Source organism: Lepeophtheirus salmonis, chromosome 7 (assembly GCF_016086655.4).
Source record: "Lepeophtheirus salmonis chromosome 7, UVic_Lsal_1.4, whole genome shotgun sequence".
NCBI lineage: Eukaryota > Metazoa > Arthropoda > Copepoda > Siphonostomatoida > Caligidae > Lepeophtheirus > Lepeophtheirus salmonis.
The window spans coordinates 10,823,044-10,840,852 of NC_052137.2; the positions used below are offsets into that span (position 1 = coordinate 10,823,044).

General features: G+C 32.9%; 1 protein-coding gene across 2 annotated transcripts; it reads left to right on the forward strand.

Annotated features, from left to right (window-relative positions):
• Positions 1–1,120: 1,120 nt before the first annotated feature.
• LOC121121565 (ankyrin-3) lies at positions 1,121–16,331 on the forward strand. Of its 2 annotated transcripts, none has more exons than XM_040716521.2 (2): positions 1,121–1,980; positions 14,652–16,331. In XM_040716521.2, the coding sequence occupies exons 1-2, from the start codon at positions 1,796–1,798 to the stop codon at positions 16,138–16,140; spliced, it is 1,674 nt and encodes a 557-aa protein (XP_040572455.1). In that variant the 5' UTR covers positions 1,121–1,795; the 3' UTR covers positions 16,141–16,331. The 2 variants fall into 2 exon arrangements, with proteins under 2 accessions (XP_040572455.1, XP_040572456.1); XM_040716522.2 differs by lacking the exon at positions 1,121–1,980 and adding an exon at positions 2,149–2,277.
• The last annotated feature ends 1,478 nt before the right edge of the window (positions 16,332–17,809 follow it).

Here is a 17,809-nt window from a genome sequence, read left to right on the forward strand (position 1 = left end):
CCATATGCCTTAATCCAATAGATTCAGTTTTGGTGATGATGGGGGTTTCATAGATACAGTCCAAAAATCACATTAATTGGACTCAAGCCAAACTTTGGACTTTAAGCCGTCAAGTTAACCCAGATGCCTCAAATCTCTTCCTAACTGCAGATACCGCTGTGTGGGAGCACACCAACTGGCTGGAAATGTTCATGGGCTTTATTCCTACGTGGAGCAAAATCAGGATGTTTTTTCGTTTTGTTTATACCAGTTATTTAAATCTAGACAAAATATTAAAAAGGTACTCGCAAATTTTCTTCATATAATCATAAAACCTCGGTGGAAACTTCAAATTTGTAACTCTTCTCTACATTTTAAACCTTTTATGCTAGTTCAGATTTCAGTTACCCACACTATATTATATATATATATATATAATATAGAATCCCCATTTCAACTGCTTGCATGAAGACATATCTCTTTTATTTTTCATCCCTTCTCCATGTGATTTCATTTCCCATTAATTTGGTTCTGAATCCATATTGTACATAGAGCCTACATACTTTCCCTCTTCTGATCGTGACAGTTTTAAGATGACTATCTACATACATGGCTACATAAAAGCTAGATGAAAAAATATATATATAAAAAAGTCATGGAGCGACCGCTATATAAAATGTGAAATTTTAATTACGATGGGTTTTATCATTATCTTTTATATCACTTCGCCCCAAGGGATTTGAGTCCCCCGTAGAGAGAAGTAGAGCTATGTTTTCAACTTCATCAGTAGTCCAACAACACCTTCTATTTATAGAGGATGCATGGATAATATTTATTATATACATTTATGTATGTAGTAGTCTATAATAGTAATAATAAAAGTGTGCGTGAAGGAAGGAAGGAACGACCGAATGATGATGTAACAGCATGGGAGTGATCTCTTGGAGAGAGAAAAGAAAAAGCCAGCCCGTTACATCCTTTAACCCGGCGTTGTCTGTAGTAATAGAGAAAGGAAGGAAGGGAGGGAAGAGAGAAGGGAAAAGGAATAAGAGGAGAGAAAAGAGAGTAAGCTAAAAAGAAGAAGGAGAAAGCCTTTGCCAATTGCACCCTCACTTCTTAGTTATTATTATTGTAATATGTTAGTTCTTCTTTTCTGTTTAGTCGTCTGTTTACTCTGACAGTCGGGGGGTTTGTGAGGAACTCTTTGAATGAAAAAGGAGGAGTGTGTTGTTGTTCTATTTATCGTTCTTGCTGCTGTTACTTGATGATCATTCTTCGTATAACTAATAAAGGGTGAAATGAGAGAGAGAGAGAAATAAAATGTAAAAAATAAAATGTAGTTTGATAAATAATTCTGTCCAATTTACTTTTAAAAAAAACCCTGACATATCAAGGCTTATTTTTTTCTAACCTATGTATAACTTCTAAATAATAGAAAAGTGATACAAAACAATAAGTGAAAGAGACCATTTAAGCATACATATAAATAAAGGTTGTGGAAGAAGAAAGAGGAACGAACAAGAAGAAGAAGAAAAGAAAAAGAAGTTTGCACGAAAATCATAAAAGGAACAATAAATTTTGTGCTTTTCCTTTGCATGACTAAAAATTAAAAGGTTTTTTCTTCCTTCTTCGTACATACAAACACACAACAATAACTCCTGCTTGCTTCCCTTACCTCTCCCACTACTCTGTCTCTCTTTCTGTGGATACCCCCGCCCCTCACACACACAACAAGGATAATCCCCAGAGATCCCCTTCATCTGAATACATACTTCCACATTCATCATTAACTCATTCGAATCTAAAAGTGGAGACAATGAATAGCAATAGTAACAATATTCATCATAAGAACAGTAGCTATAATCACACCAACAGTAGCCCCCTGATTTCCATTCCGATGATAAATCATGCTGGAGAAGATGAGGATGATGAAGGAGGTACTTTGGAGGATGAGGATCTGAGTATTAGTATGGATGGAACGAGTTCATCTGGGGTTACAGGGTAAGAATCTTCTTATTGTTTTGTTTCATATCTGTTCAACTTCTTTGAACATCTTTCTCTATAACAATGGGCCTTACTTGGACAGGGGGGATTTGAGATATTCTGAAAGGGGGATAAAGTATCCTTTAAAACAGAAAATGAAACTAATTTATTTTCTAAAATAGGACATTTATTTTTAAGAAAAAGTTATTACATTTCTGAGCCAAAAATATATGAGGAAATGGATGCATTGAAATCCTGACATGGGTTAATGGAGGTTAAAAAAAATTGAAAACTACAGCTCTATAACAACAACATGTAAGAGACACTCAATTTCAAGGATGAATTTACCCCCAGGAGTTATTTTTTCTATTTTAGAGGGTAAATGTTACCATATAATAATTCATAAATACATTAATATAACTTTTACTTATTAAGCATGTAATGGATTTTTTTTCCCCTTTGATCATACAACTTACCATTGACTATTGTTAGGAGAAATGTTAGCTCATAAAATGGATAGTCTTGATTATTCCAAAATTGATTAACTGCTTAGTTTGGGGTATTGTTGAATGCACACATACCCACATGTTCCAAAAAAATGTAACACTTATTAATAATGATTTACTTTTCACGGAGACTATTTCATGAAGTAAGAATGTTTTTTCTTTTTTTTTCATAATTGTTAAATGACTGTAAAATAATTAGATTATTCGATATGGCCACCCTTAGCATTAATGACGCCCTCCAACCTCCTTCTGAGGACTTGGCACACTTTGATGATAGCAATACATTCTATGATGTCATGATGGATGCCTCCAGGGATACTGTTGAGCTGTGTGATTTGTAGTTGGCAACTCCCTCAACCTGAGCCTATGTGTTGTATTCCAATGAGTTCAGGTCATGGAATCTGGGATGCCACATATCCTTGGACCAAAAGAAGGTCATATTTTTTGGAGAGCCAATCCTCACTTTTTTTTGTCTAAATGGTATGGAGCACCATCCTGTTGGAAGACATATAGCCCGTCAATACTTGACATGTGTCTCTAAGAGACTGATGAAATGGGCTTCATCAATTTTTTCATTATTACGGATAAAAATTGCAGGACATTTTTTGGGTGTTGGAAGCTACAACACCCAGGACCATTACAGAAGCAGAATATTTGGTCTTAAATGTAAACTTGACATGGTCTGGGATATCAACAGGCATTTTTTCACTGATGTATCGATCTGTACGGGAGTTTGAAACGCAATCTCTACTAAAAAGTTTTTCATGCGAAAAGTAAAAAGCTCAAGCTTTTCAGCCTTGAGCTTGTTGAGGAGTAGTCTTGATCTTGTAACCTTTTTTGCTTTTGTTATTTTGTTTTTGAGTTATTGATGAGGTGCTTCTTTCTTCTGGCCCTTGACTCATCCAAAGGTCCTCATGAATATAGAACAAGGCCTTTGCCATGCCACGAATTGTACCGATCGGATTTCTCTTCATCTAAGCTTTAACAGCTCAAACTTTAGCCTTTGTCAGAACTGACCTCTTCCTCCCACATCATTTCTTCCTCTTCATTGTCCACAGCTCCTGAAATCGTTTTTTGATTGCATAGATTGTATTTTGGCTCATCCCAACAGCCTTAGAGATCTCAGTTACTGTCATTCTGTGCGCTGACGTGTCTACCACAATTTGGCGCTTCACGTCCATGTCGTCGAAAATATTTTTTTCAAAGAGAAAAGTAAACAAATATGACCAGTTCTGCGTTATAAATCACTCAACCTTGTAAACACTGTCGTCAATTAACCAGGTTTTTTTATTCAATGCCATCTATTTAAGTGTTACTTTTTTTTTGGAACATGGGTATATATGTATATAATTTGACCACCTTGAATTCACGGGACAATTCTGCATTTTCTTTTTTTCTAGACTTGACATTTTAATTACTTGTTTTAAACCACATACGTTACTTTCATTTGTATGTTGTTTCGGGTCTGACAATTCAATCTGATAACTATCATTTGGGACAAAATGGTATCTCATACTGTCATAAAATATTTGAGTACGCTTCGTGCACCGTTTTTGAAAGTGGGTAGTAATAACTTGATTGACAAGAAATAATTTTTTTCCCTGGTATATAGTAATTGTAAATTCTTAAAAAGTGAGGGTTGAGTGTCATAAATGCCTCGAGCATAATTCCTTCCAGAATTGGAATCGAGAACCCAAAACACTCATCAACAATCCCTCTTTTCACATCTCTAGCCATGATGATTAAGGGTTAGAATAAATGAGCAGAAAAAATTATGTTGACATTAAAGATAATGTGTACTTTATTTTTTGGTTAAAATACTTAATTTTACATTATACACATATAAGCCCCATGGATGGGGTCAAATAGGTATATCACACTGTCCTGTACATATATTTTAAAAGTTATGGTATACCTCAGTTTTGAAATGTAATAGTCACATATATGTTTTATGAAATTATATTACAAAACTGTTTGTGCAAATAATCTCTAGGCTTTTCCTTTATTTTATTTTGACAAATATCTGTAAAATAAAATATAGAAATATATTTACGTTTACATGAAGTATACATAAATTAACAATTTCCTATCACCTTCATTTTTTTTTTTTTTTTCAATAATTATATTTTGTGCGTATTTCCTAAATATTTTTTTGAAAATAATATGCAATAATGTTTGATTTTTAGTGCAAGGAATTTGAATCATTCTTTAACATCCACCATTTTTTTTCTAAATGAAAGCTCATGAGATATAATTTTTTTTTCTTTTTATTTTTTGTGTGTAGTCGAATTTTAACATCAAAACAATGTTACGGTCATTTAAATTCGGATTGTATCGGACCACAATATGGTACTTAAAATAAGTCGTATCCCTGTTGACGATTATTTTACAAACGTTCCTTGGAACTTAAAATTTCTACAAATATTGTACATTAGTGAAGAACCTCCCTTGTGTTCTAGGTACTTTTTGCCTTAAACTACATAATTTGCATCAACACATTTCACCATAAAGTCATTTTTCCTCAATGATATTTCATGTTAATATATACATAATTAAATCTATTAAGCAAAATTAGTTTTGTTGATTACTATAAACGACATTAAATATCATATTTTTCTAAAAATTATGAAAAAAATTATACAACAAAACTCCAAGAGATACATACTATTGAAATATCACTATGTAATACATTCGAAGCAGGAACAAAATAGGTAATAACAATAGTATAATAAGAGAAGTAAAAATAAACAAAATTAGTCTAGTTCAACTTTTAATATCTTTCATACCTGAGAATAGCTTATGTTACTCTTAATTTCAGCTTACTTAAAATATTATTTATTCTTGTAAAAATGAGTGAACATTGATTGGTGATGATGTCAAAATTAAGGCCTGATACACCCCTAATTCCATTCAATTTTACTAACGGAATTTAGTGATTTATTTGTTAAAAATAATTATTCACGAAATTAATGGACAGAATTAGAATTTTTTTTGAACAAAAATGTATTTTAATTTCTTAATAGATCAGTCGAATGATATTGAATTTATGTATAACTGTAGGACATAATAGCATTTTGATTCATTGCTAAAGACTTATTTATGTACATACATTCAACATAAACAAATACCCTCTTTGCTAGTGAAAGTACAAGAGTGCGTGTGTCGTTTTGGCTTTTATTCACAAATATTAGCAAATATAGATTTAGACGGGACAACCTACTTAATTTTGCTATCGGGTAATAAATCACGCCGTATAAAAGAAAAAAATCATAATAATAATGCTATATACATACATACTTATAAATGCCTAAATAAATATACATTTATATTGCTGAATAAAGTAAGAAAATTGTTTTTCCAACGTTCCTTGACAATTTATCAATTAAATAAACGCAATTATTTATTATACATGATGTCATTGATAATAGGGCAAGGCCCAGATTGTGCATACTATTTATAAAGTACTTCAAAGAGGATATATACATATGTTACATAGTAGATGCAATTCCTCATACAATTCGTAACTTGTACAGGTGAAATTTGCAATTCACATAGCGTCTTTTTTTCAGTTATTCTCAAACTTTTTACATTGCTTATCCAGGGTTCTTAGTTTTGAAATAAGTTTGGTGTTAGATTATTCATCCTTTTATGTCACGTCATTAGTCTTATGAAGTCATTCAACCGCCCTCTCAAGTTCTTAAAATAAATTCTGAAAAATAAAACAAAAATATTCATTGGCTTCAGATTCTCACGCCAATGGCGTGAAATTGGAAACCAGATCTCCAGATAAAGCCATTATTTTGAAGATCTACTTCCCACCTATTACAAAAACAATCGTTTACTACAAAAGGGAGTTTGTGTATGATAGTTTAAGAAATACTGCCTTATTCATTTACTACGCACATTGGTCATTCTAATTAACAAGTATACAATGACGTTATTATTTCATTAAGTTCAATTAAATTTACGCATTTATTAAGTACTAGCGGTAGTTCCCGACATTGCCCAGAGTTATTGTGCGTCGACGAACATTTTCTTAATAATATAGGAAGTAATTCCCTAACAAATCCTAGGTGTTACTCTCCATTTTTCCTTAGCACATTCACAGGTAACTACTCAAAACTCAAGGTTTATAGAAATACAATGTTATACCATAAGTCATGTACAACTGATGTTTAACTTCCACAACGCTTTTTAATATTGACGTCATAGTGTAAGAGTGGTTGCGTGTTTTGGCAAAATCTGTATGTCTTGCCCAGCAGTCGGTACAATAAATCGAAAGTTCTAGCAAGCCCGATTACGTTATGGTCTTACTTTCCATTTCTATTAACCATATGACGTATTATGTCCTCAAAAATGAAAGAAAATGATAAGATTTTGAGAAAAAAAAATGAATATGATTGGATTACGGAGGAGTACTTTTAGATCTAGATTGCTCACTAACAAAAACAAACAAACAAGTGATCCCCGTATGCTAAATACAAAACGCCTACGAGAGTTAATACATTTTTACATGCATATGCTCATATTTTATTCGAATCTTAACATACGAGTTTTCTTCAAAAAGTAAGGGGACTTATTATTTTTTTATGAAAAAATATTTATTTATTCATTAATATTTATGTTGTCCCCTTCAAAGTAGTCCCCCTCTGATAAAATATACTTGTGCCAACGGGTTTTTTTTTTCAAATCCTCGAAAAACTGCTCATAAACACTTTTCGGTATATCTGTGAGCTCTTCCTGCGATGTAGTCTTTATCTACTCAATCTTTGCAATTCTCGTCTTTTGATAGGTATCTTCAGTTTTGGGAAGAAGAAAAAGTAACATGGAGCCAAATCCGATGAATATGGTGGCTGAGGCATGATTGTGGTATTATTTTTGGCGAAAAAATGCGACCATTCTGTTGGTAAAATTTAAGCAGTTTCGGAGCAAACTTCGTTGACACTCGTATCATGTCTAAAACGTTGAAAAAAAATTATGGCACGAGCAAACCGATATCCCAATATCCTCAACAACTTCTCTGATAGTGATTTGACGGTTTTCAAAAACCATTTTCTTCACTGATTCAGCGTGTTCATCTGTTATTGATATAATTGGCCGTCTAGAGCGAGGTTCGTCATTGGCATCTTCCCAGCTATCTTGGAAGAGATTGTACCACTTGTAAACATTTTTTTTTAGTCAGAACAGTTTCAACGTATACCATTGTCAACATTTCAAGTGTTATGGAGCGTTTAATTTCATTTTTTAGACAAAATTTGATTTAAATTCTTTTATCCATCTTTTTCAATAGTAAAAAATCACCGAACACTAAAAATACTTCTAAACCTTTTACTTCTCACAAACAAACTAAACATATTATATAGCTGAAATACTGAATAAATATTCGTGGCGAGTGTACTAACGTAAGAAAAAAAAAATGAGCACACCAAATGTAACATATCTGCTAAATTTGAATAGTCATCTTACTTTTTCAACACACCTCGTATACTGCAAATAAATATGAACTATGATATACATAAAAGAGTAATAGAAAAAACAAACAAAAGTAGAGCTACATATTCGATCTTAGATGCACACGCCTGCAATACTTCATTAATACGGCCACATTGTTATTTCTAAGATAAAAAAATATATATACACCAGGAAGTACTATATACAGTGCAGCCTGTATATACCGGGTGGCCTATTGAAATCTAAATGCTTGTTAATTCGATAATTGATTAAGGCTGGGTGATATAAACTAATTCATATTTCAAAGCATAAACAATTAGGTACAAAAAAAAAACAAAGCGGAAGCTCTTCGACTTACGTACAAGTCGAGAAAATGACACTGAATTGTGATCAACGATGTTCCATTCGCACCCTCCAAGCAGTTGAGCATCTTTTAGGCCACTATCTTCACCGTCAGCAAGTTCGAAACGTTGAAAAGGAAGAAGGCCTCTGTCAAAAAGGCCAAACTGCATCCAGAAGAGTTATAGAAAACACCCCAGCTTTTTCCCCTCAAGTCCATGACCATGAAATAGATCTTGGGAGTTTCACACCAGACTGTCAAGAGAGCTATACAAAAATGGGTGGAAAGAACCTTGTGAAGTTGGAGAGGCGACTTTTGACACCAACAATGAAAGAAATCCCTCTCTTTCGTTGCAAGACTTTTTTTAACTGTTTCTTGACACTTTTGCCCCCCCCCTCGACTACGCCTTTTGGATGCATGTCGAGGGGAAGGTTCCAGTGTCCGTCATCCAAACACCGAGTCTATCAATGCTACTGTCAGCCAGCACACCATGAGAGAGGACTCCATTGGCAGCAGGTGCCAGGCCTTCTGCCACTGCCGCCACTTGGAAGCCATCATTCCCGCTAAGAGTGACTACATTAATGATTAAGAGAACTCAGATACGCATCTCTTTATAGTATTAGTTTTGTTGAAATTCTATTTTTAATTAATAAATTATATCTTGTTAAAACTCAAAGTCTTCATACTTTAGTGGAACACTCGGTACGTTTGATGCTATATCGACAGGCCTGCAATATTTCATTACTACGACTACACTGTTACTTCTTAGTTCAAAAATATTTATGTGATATACATCATCGATATATATACAGTGCGCCTGTGACTGTTTTTCATACATTCAGACATTCATATGGATAAACTTTGTATTATTAATATAGATTTACGACTAATATAACTGTAGGTATTTGAACTTAATTTGAATTTACCTTGCCACAGAATGCTTATCAATTATTAATTTTTCATTAAAAAAGTTAAAAATTACTACCATGTATAGAATATTCAAATATGACATAATCCTCTCTCTAAATACTCAAAATGCTTCATTTAAAATTAGTCATCTCATCCTTTGGTTGAAATATGTAGAATCTTTTTGTAGAAATCACAGCTTTTACAATACATATACAAGCAAGCTTGGATAATCTTTCTCAAAAGTGATTCTAAATTGCATTTGTATTCCAAGTCTAATTATCTTACATTTTTATAAATAAATGATTTCGATCAATCATTCGGAGGAATCTCAAATGGGATCCAACAAATTATCGAAGAATTATAGGAAAAAGATAATATAGATTATTTTTCAAAGACCATATTGTAAGTAAAAAAAGTATCTTATATTAATTGATCCCAGATATTAGAGCACGGTGTTCATAATTGACTGAAATTATTTAATCAAAAATGGAACGTTTATATTTATGAAGTAAGAAATAAATGTGGAATTAATCATTTTCTTAGTTTTTGTTCAAGATTCATTTTGTATTGATACAACAATTATAAAATGTATGCATAGTGATCTATTACACTTAAGTAAAAGTTTATAAATTATTTTATGTTTTATTACAGCATAATGACATCTTCCATCTCCATCATTGTACATGACAATGAGGTGGCTAGCAAAATTCCATTTTTGTTGTATATCGTCGCCCTTTTGATATAAACAACAGCTTCCATAAAGAGAGCAAAATCCGCATATAATTTGTCCTTTTCACATAATAATAAATATGCAATTTATATCATATAATACCTACATCACTCAAACGATAGATTTAAAGAAATCAACAGAATAAGTATGTTTTGACAGTTTTTAATTTAGATACATACACATAAATAGAATAATAAGTTACTTAATTGAGGCTGAATTCATATATTCTAGATTAAGGACATCGCATCATCTCACCTTCTATTTTTGTAAATATCCTAACAAAATAATATGTATGTCATTTGCAAAATTGTTACTCATACATTTATACAGACTAATCTTATTTTGGAATTGGTAAATTGTCCTTATTTGAATGAGAGATTTTGTGGTAAAGTGTTCAAGTTAGTCAATTCTAAATTTTTATGTACATTCTGTCAAAAAAGTACAGGGAATTGTTCACTTCAATTCCCCGTACTGAAGGGATTTATCAGCGTTTTTTTCTAGGTTGGCAGCACTGTCTTTCATTATAATATCGAGTTTGAGTGTAATTTGTTTACTAGTTTGCTTGCAAAGGCTGGATAAGCTGACTTATCCAGATGTTTCAAGCAAACTGGCCTACAGATCGCGATCAAACTTTGCATCATAATGAAAGACAGTGCTGCCAACCTAGAAAAAAAATGTTGATAAATCTCTTCAGCATAGGGAATTTAAATTTACAATTCCCGGTACTTTTTTGACAGAATGTATTTATGTACAATATTCATGTTAAAAAATAGTCTATACATCAGTATTTACGAGGCTGGTAGGATTATTTGAATTAAAAAAAACATATCATATCAAGACCCTCGGAAGATCAAACATTTTGAAAAAGATACAATAAATTATTAAATTTTAATTATTGAGAGCAAATGCCCACCTTACCCCTCCCCCACTTCCGATGACCCTAAATATGTACAATGTATAGGGGGCTGCCTCTTTTTTAACATTATTTTCTCCTAAACTAATCACCCAATTTTAATAATAACAAATGATAAATGAAAGTTAAAAAAATATTCTTACTTAATATAATCGCCTCTGGCGTCAATATCGGCTTTGACTCGATCTTGGAAACGGAAACAGATCTTGATAACAGTTTTCTTTGGTAGATTCCCATATTTCTCCTGGATTCTAGACATAATCTCTGATTTTGTGTTGTAGGAGGATCTCTTGGTGTGTCACTCAACTGCTCTCCACACACAAAAGGTCAAAAAAAAAATGACAACCAGGTCAACGTATTCTTTGCAGTGTGACATGGAGCAGAGTCTTGTTGCCAGACAAATGGCCTACCAGCTACAACTTCCTCAATCCAGGGTTTGATATGATTTTACTGGGCCTTGATGTTCTCATTGGCATCGACTTTGAGGATCCAGGGTAAATATGGAGTAATCCCGTGACCTTCTGAGGTTATGGATGCAAATAGCATAATGATCGCCGTAAATTTTGTCTGCTTTTTTTTCGGAATATTAAACCGACTCATGACCGATCATCTGTCGTTTGCCATGATTGATTTTTTGATCTTGGCAAAAATTCTTTTTTTCAGAGAAAATCCAGCTCAATGATGGTTCAAGAGGGTGCTTCAACTCATTCAGCAAACGCTTGGGATTGCACAACCTCTGTTCCTTTGTATTTTCTGTCAGAAGTTGAGATTTTTGTATCTTCTATGATTTTTATCGCAAATCATCTACCACAAACCACCTGATAAGCCTTTCATAACGGTTGAGATCGCAGTCAATGGCTCATATCGATCTGGATCAAGGATTTTTTTTATAAATTTGCAATGTAATCATTATCCCTGTGGCAGTCTGACCTCATCTTATGATCAGCACGCTTTGTAATTGATTAATAATCACCTCCAGACTCTTCCAGTTCCTTCATGACTCTCCAGACAAAGGACCTATACAGGTTTAAGAAACTTGCAATCTCAACATTGTCTCGTCCGGCATGGATTACTACAAGGGCAATCTGCCTATTAGATACTTTGTTGATCGATGCCATTTTTTAACTGACACCAAACACTTTTAACAAGCCACCAAAACAACAAACAATCTCTTACCCGTGCATGCACATCAGTCTCAGGTGCTCATAGTTCCTTGTTAAACAATGGCCCTCCCCCTGTATATGAGGGTTAATCAACTATTATGAACAAAGATCCAGTTAGACAAGTTGAAATGCCTGGATAGTCCAGAAAGGGAATGTGGAAGATTTTAGGTTACGCCTCTTCACTTTAATTTGATGAACTTTTTTAATAAAAGACACTTTTGTGTACCCTTAAACAACGAAAAGTATCGCTGAGGATTTATTGACAAGTTATAAGTCTGTGTCGGACAAAGAATAGAATTGAGGATTGACAACAGAGGTATTCCTGCCTATGTCCGTGCTTGATATAAAGTGGGACTTGTGTTTGTTTCCTTTATCTCACAAATGTTCATATTGAATTTAATGAAACCTTCAGATGTTAATTTTAGGTTTCTTTTTTTTGCATACCTAAAATGCTTAGGATCTAAAATCCGGACTAAAATAAATATGAATGTTACGATACGATGTTTGTTGTATTAACGTGTGGGTGACATAAATAATTAATTGATGTTTATATTAATAGAGCTATATTTCAAGAATGGTATGTTGTATTATTTGACAACAGAGTTGACACAACACTAATGGTATTTTTTCATCATTATTTTTTTTTAAAAGCCAAGCCCCCCCCAAAAAAAAAAAAAAAATATATATATTTATATATATTCTTGCAGACGCCTCGGGTATTCTTTTTGCAATCCTTACTGAAGAAAATGTTGCAAAGGAATTGATTATGTACCAAAGTTATATATAAACTATTAAAGATGCACTTACAACGTAACATTTGAATCTCATCTTGTTTGAAGTTGTGAACTATTATCAAGAAGAATTATGAGAAGAATTGGAGTAGAATTTGCTAGCTTTCAACTGATTTTGACCCTTTTTTCTGTTTCTTTTTGGAGAAAACATTTTGACATAGCATAAAAGTAGAGATGGGATAAATTATAATATTATAGCTCAGAAGGGGGGGGGGGTTAAATCATTGACGGAACATCTTTTTTAATGATGTATTGGCGATGCAAGAACAGGTTTGAATATCATTTCCGAATAGTACGGTCTACATTTTTGAAAGCCTCTGTACCTTGGTATCACTGTAGTTAGTGATGTAAACCGTATATATTTTTTAACTGGCCCATTTTTTTGGAATTGGTGTTCTCAAGGATAAGTTTTCTTTTCCTTGGCAGTTATCATTATTATTTAACTCCTGAGTAGTCAACTTCCTTTTCTACTACATTCAATTATATTAAAAACCTGATTGAACAGTCGTGTGTGATCATAAAAGACGGAGAGTAACCTTGTGGTCTGTAGAAGAGTTAGAATTAAGAGTCTTTGTTGACTTTAGAGTAGAATTGAGGATCTACATCAGACTAATTCTTGTCAAAATCATTGTATATTTCCTTCTCCCCCTCCTCCCTCTTTACAGCTGACCTAATGTAACGTCATGACAGCAAACTGGCAGGGTTACCATGCTTATTTTTGGTTCCTTTTTTTAACATGCCCAAAATACACACGATTTTCATCACGAACTATTGTTCAAAACTAATATGTAAAAAAATGTTACTAATAGTCGCGTGACATTTATATATTTCATAATTATGTGTGTATAGCTATATATTGACGTAAAAATCAGTTTTGAGAATTTTGATAAGTCCATAGGCAAAAAATTACGAACTGAATTTTAAGGTATGAATCGATATTTGTGAAATATTAATTTTTTGAAGTCCTAAGTAAATTAAGGAGAAAAGAGTTGTCAAAAAAACAATGATAATTTATTAGCAATTATATGGAACTACTGGTGGAAAAGACCATTTTTGGATCGTGTATGGTGCTCAGCCATTTTCTTACATATTTAATTTTAAGATTTATTTTTCATTACAAAATATTGTTCAAATTAGTTCAAATTTTAATGTTAGCTCCACACCTTAAAATAAGTAGGTCATTTAAGAATTAGTTTTATTTAAAAACTATAAAATGACTTCAAAATAGGTATTTTCAAGGCCATTGAAACCGGATTCCAGCAAACTTTAAACCAAAAAAATAACATGTCCCTATTCTTGATACTCAAAAGCATGAAAAAAAAGTAGGAAAACCTAACAATGTAAAAAAAATGCTTCCACTTCGACAAAAATATACGTATTATTAATGGGGTATGGATAGTGGCGCCGTCTTGCAGAAACATCATACAACTCTCTGAATGATAATATTTTATAATATAAAATATAGGTGTGCATTACTCACATAGAGAACGCTTTGAAAAATTGTATATTATGTCCCCTAAGCTATAGTTTGCCACACCTTTTTCTGGAAAATATACTTCTTTTTTTTAGTTTGCTCATTCCCTATTGGGTTTTTGCAAATATCATTTCACATGTATGCGTATGTTTCTTTATGTGTTATGATTGTATACTTTATTGGCGCATTATTGAGTAGATCTCCATGTTTAAAGTAAGGGTATTTAAACTCTGATAAATTCCATCCCCCTCCCCTCATTTTCCTCTAAAGATAGCAGCCATAGTCCATATCCCCGTCTCAATACTCTTAAAATGTTGGTATTATTTTATATTATCGCTACTAATATGATGTCAAACTTAAAATGTACCTCCCTTTTTCTGCTAATTTATTATTCTTATTATTTAATTTTCAGAACTGAAACTACCAAATTAGCGAAAATAGACTTCCTTGTTTCCTTTCTTGTCGATGCGAGGGGAGGCACGATGACCGGATGTCGTCATTCTGGACTTCGGGTGATTATACCACCAAAAACAGCACCACAGCCAATGCGAATCACTTGCCGTTACTTTACAGAAGATTCTTTATTATTTCCACCTCCAATGAATGAAGGAGAAGGACTTGCGTGTCGTATATTAAAAGTAGGACCAAGGGGTTCCAAGTTTTTGGGGCCTGTATTAATAGAAGTCCCTCACGTATCCTCACTAAACGAAGGAGAAAGAGAACTTTTTGTTATGAGGTGTAATAACGGGCGGAAATGGATTCCGCATGAATTTGAAAACTTTGAAACGGAAAGAGAACATGTTTTAAATGTTGCACATGCCATTGAATCCATGAGCATGTCTTCTCCAGAGCCACCTCCTGAAGACCTCACATCTGTAACGAATGTGAGCAAATACGGCTCATCTGCTTATTTAGAATTTCCACCTCAACCTTTGAGGAATTCAGATGCTTTCTTCCATATTCTATCTCACAATTTTCCTCAGTATTTTGCTATTATAAGTCGAGTCCGACAGGATTCTCAAATCATTGGACCAAAAGGAGGTACTCTTAGGTCTTCCATTACCCCAAAAGTTCAAGTTCATTTTCCTCTGAAAGCTGTGGTCAAGGATATTAGGATTGGACTCTCCGTCAAGTCAATTCACGAAGAACTCATTCAGGACTTTCGACTACAAGGAGGATCTACTTCTCCCATGGTCACCATTGAACCCCGCAGACGAAAATTCCACAAGCCTGTCACTGTTTGCATACCACTTCCAGAAAAATTTAATAAAAAGGGCTCTGAGACAATAGAAACATGTCTTAAACTAGTTTGCTCAATGTCTGGCAATTTTAACAAAGCCTATTGGGAAGATGTAACGGATACGACTCCTATTGATATTATAGATGGGTGCATTCAATTCACATCTGTTATTTCGGCAAGTTTTTGGCTAATTAATGTACCAAAATGGATGAGCTCAGATGTAATTTTAACCACAGACTCATTGCATAAGAATACAAATCGTGTTCCTTATTGGGTACGGTTCCACGCTTACGCTCGAAAAAGATCCGACGATCATCCAGCAAATGTACAAATAAGAGTTCTTGTTCTCACTGAGGCAGATCGTGGAGTAAGGCCTCTTGAACTACAAGAAGATTTTAAAGAAATTGCACGAAGCGATTTTGTGCAAGTTCTAGAAAAAACGGATATTGGTGTCGAATTTGGTGGTAATCTAATCATAATTGAGGGGGAGCCAGACGATTGGAGACGGACATTCCAACCCTTTAGCGATAATAGGCAAGGGTTTGTAATTAAGAGAAGAAAAGTGCACAATCCTTACGGCAAGGGAACTATTATATTCAAAAGTTTAAATGAGAATACAACCTTATTCGAAACCAAAGTCGACGTTTCAAAGTTCTTATAACCTAGACCTTTTTTTAAAAAAAAAAAAAAGAGTCTAGTGGAAGAGTTTATTTACCTGGTGATTTTATTATATTAATAAAGATGTGTTCAAAGGACTATATAATATAAATTTTTAAAATAACAATTCTATTTGATTGTAGAATAATTAATTTTAATCGCATAGGAAAAAATACATTTTTATATATAAACCTATATAACAAATTATTATTAATGATAAACGTTGCCCTTTTTAGATACATGCTTTTTACAAAAATATTTATGATCTCATTACATACTTGAACATATTGAATGATATTTTTCAACGCATTTTGAATAACATACAATCAAAAGAGTGGTGATAACTAATATTTAAAGATTACACTTGTTTCAAGAACAAATACATATTGAAGCAATCGTTAGCAAACTAATTAATTGTTGTTCGATAAGGTTTAAAACGTGCTACTACCAAGGATAGTTCTGTAGAGCACAAAATCTCCGCCTATGGTCATTTCTTCTACCGCCCCTCCAGTCCACCCCCTGTGGACGCCCTTTATGACTTATAACTCGAACTTTTGTTTCTTTTATGTAAGTATAACAAAAGATCTAAGCTTTTGTGAATAACGTTTTTGAGAGTGAAAGGGTGAAAATTTTTATTAAATTATATGTTCTTAGTAAGCATGCCGTGATGATGTCCCATCAACAACAAAAATATTTATTGTTAAATAAATCAACAAACAATATCAAATCAGAAAATGTATAATTTAAAATAAATTTACATTTTTTGCCAAAAAAAAGAATACATTTCATAGCTCATGAATAGCGTTTTTTTAATGATTCATTTGTAAATTGAATTATTTGCGAACATAAAAATATGAAAATTGTTCTGTAAAAACAATTTAATAAAATTACTTACATTTAAGAACTCTTTTAATTTTATAATGTCTTAATTTAATCACATTTTATAATATGAATACACCACAAAAGCCATAAAACAACATAATTTTTGTGTATCAAAGGTGGTATTGATATCAACGACTTAAACTAACGTATAATTTTTAGATCTCTGAGGGGTTAAAACTTTCTAGTTAAATAAAGTCCATTCCATATAAAAGCAACAACATATCCGTTCCGAAGAAAACGGTACTCCTATTGGAAATATGTACGTCTAAATTTCGATTTTTAAGCCTCCATTACTACTCTAGGGCATTTATCCAGCCCAGAAACAGAAATATCCTTGTATTATCTTGTGTGTTTTAAATTTTTGTTTCACCTTCTATGTAAGTTCTTAATTTATCATTGCCTGAGGTCAATTTTTTTTTTCTTTTTGTATGTTTTTGAGAAGTTTTGTGTTATTCACGAACTCTGAAGTAAGTTATCCTGGTTACAAATAATGTTTTATGCGTTTATATTATTTATCTGTACGTTCTAACTATGAATATGGAATAGAAAGATATAAGGGCTTGGCTCGACTGACGCGCGAGTCCGCTAGTAAATTGATTTAAAAATGCATAATATATATATATATATGCATTGAAATATAATTATAATACTTCCCTACACTGATACTGTTTTAAATGAAGTCCTCTCTCCACTGAATAATAGAAATTCATTTTATCCCCCCGAAATCATATAAAAAGCTGATATTAACAATGGTCTTAATTCAGGTGTACCATATGTTTCGCTCCCGCCTT

Bases quoted from the DNA above. Each gene is read 5' to 3' on its own strand.
- LOC121121565 (XM_040716521.2), top strand. From the start codon at position 1,796: ATGAATAGCAATAGTAACAATATTCATCATAAGAACAGTAGCTATAAT. The intron at 1,981-14,651 runs GTAAGAATCTTC...TTTAATTTTCAG, and splicing joins AGTTCATCTGGGGTTACAGG to AACTGAAACTACCAAATTAG.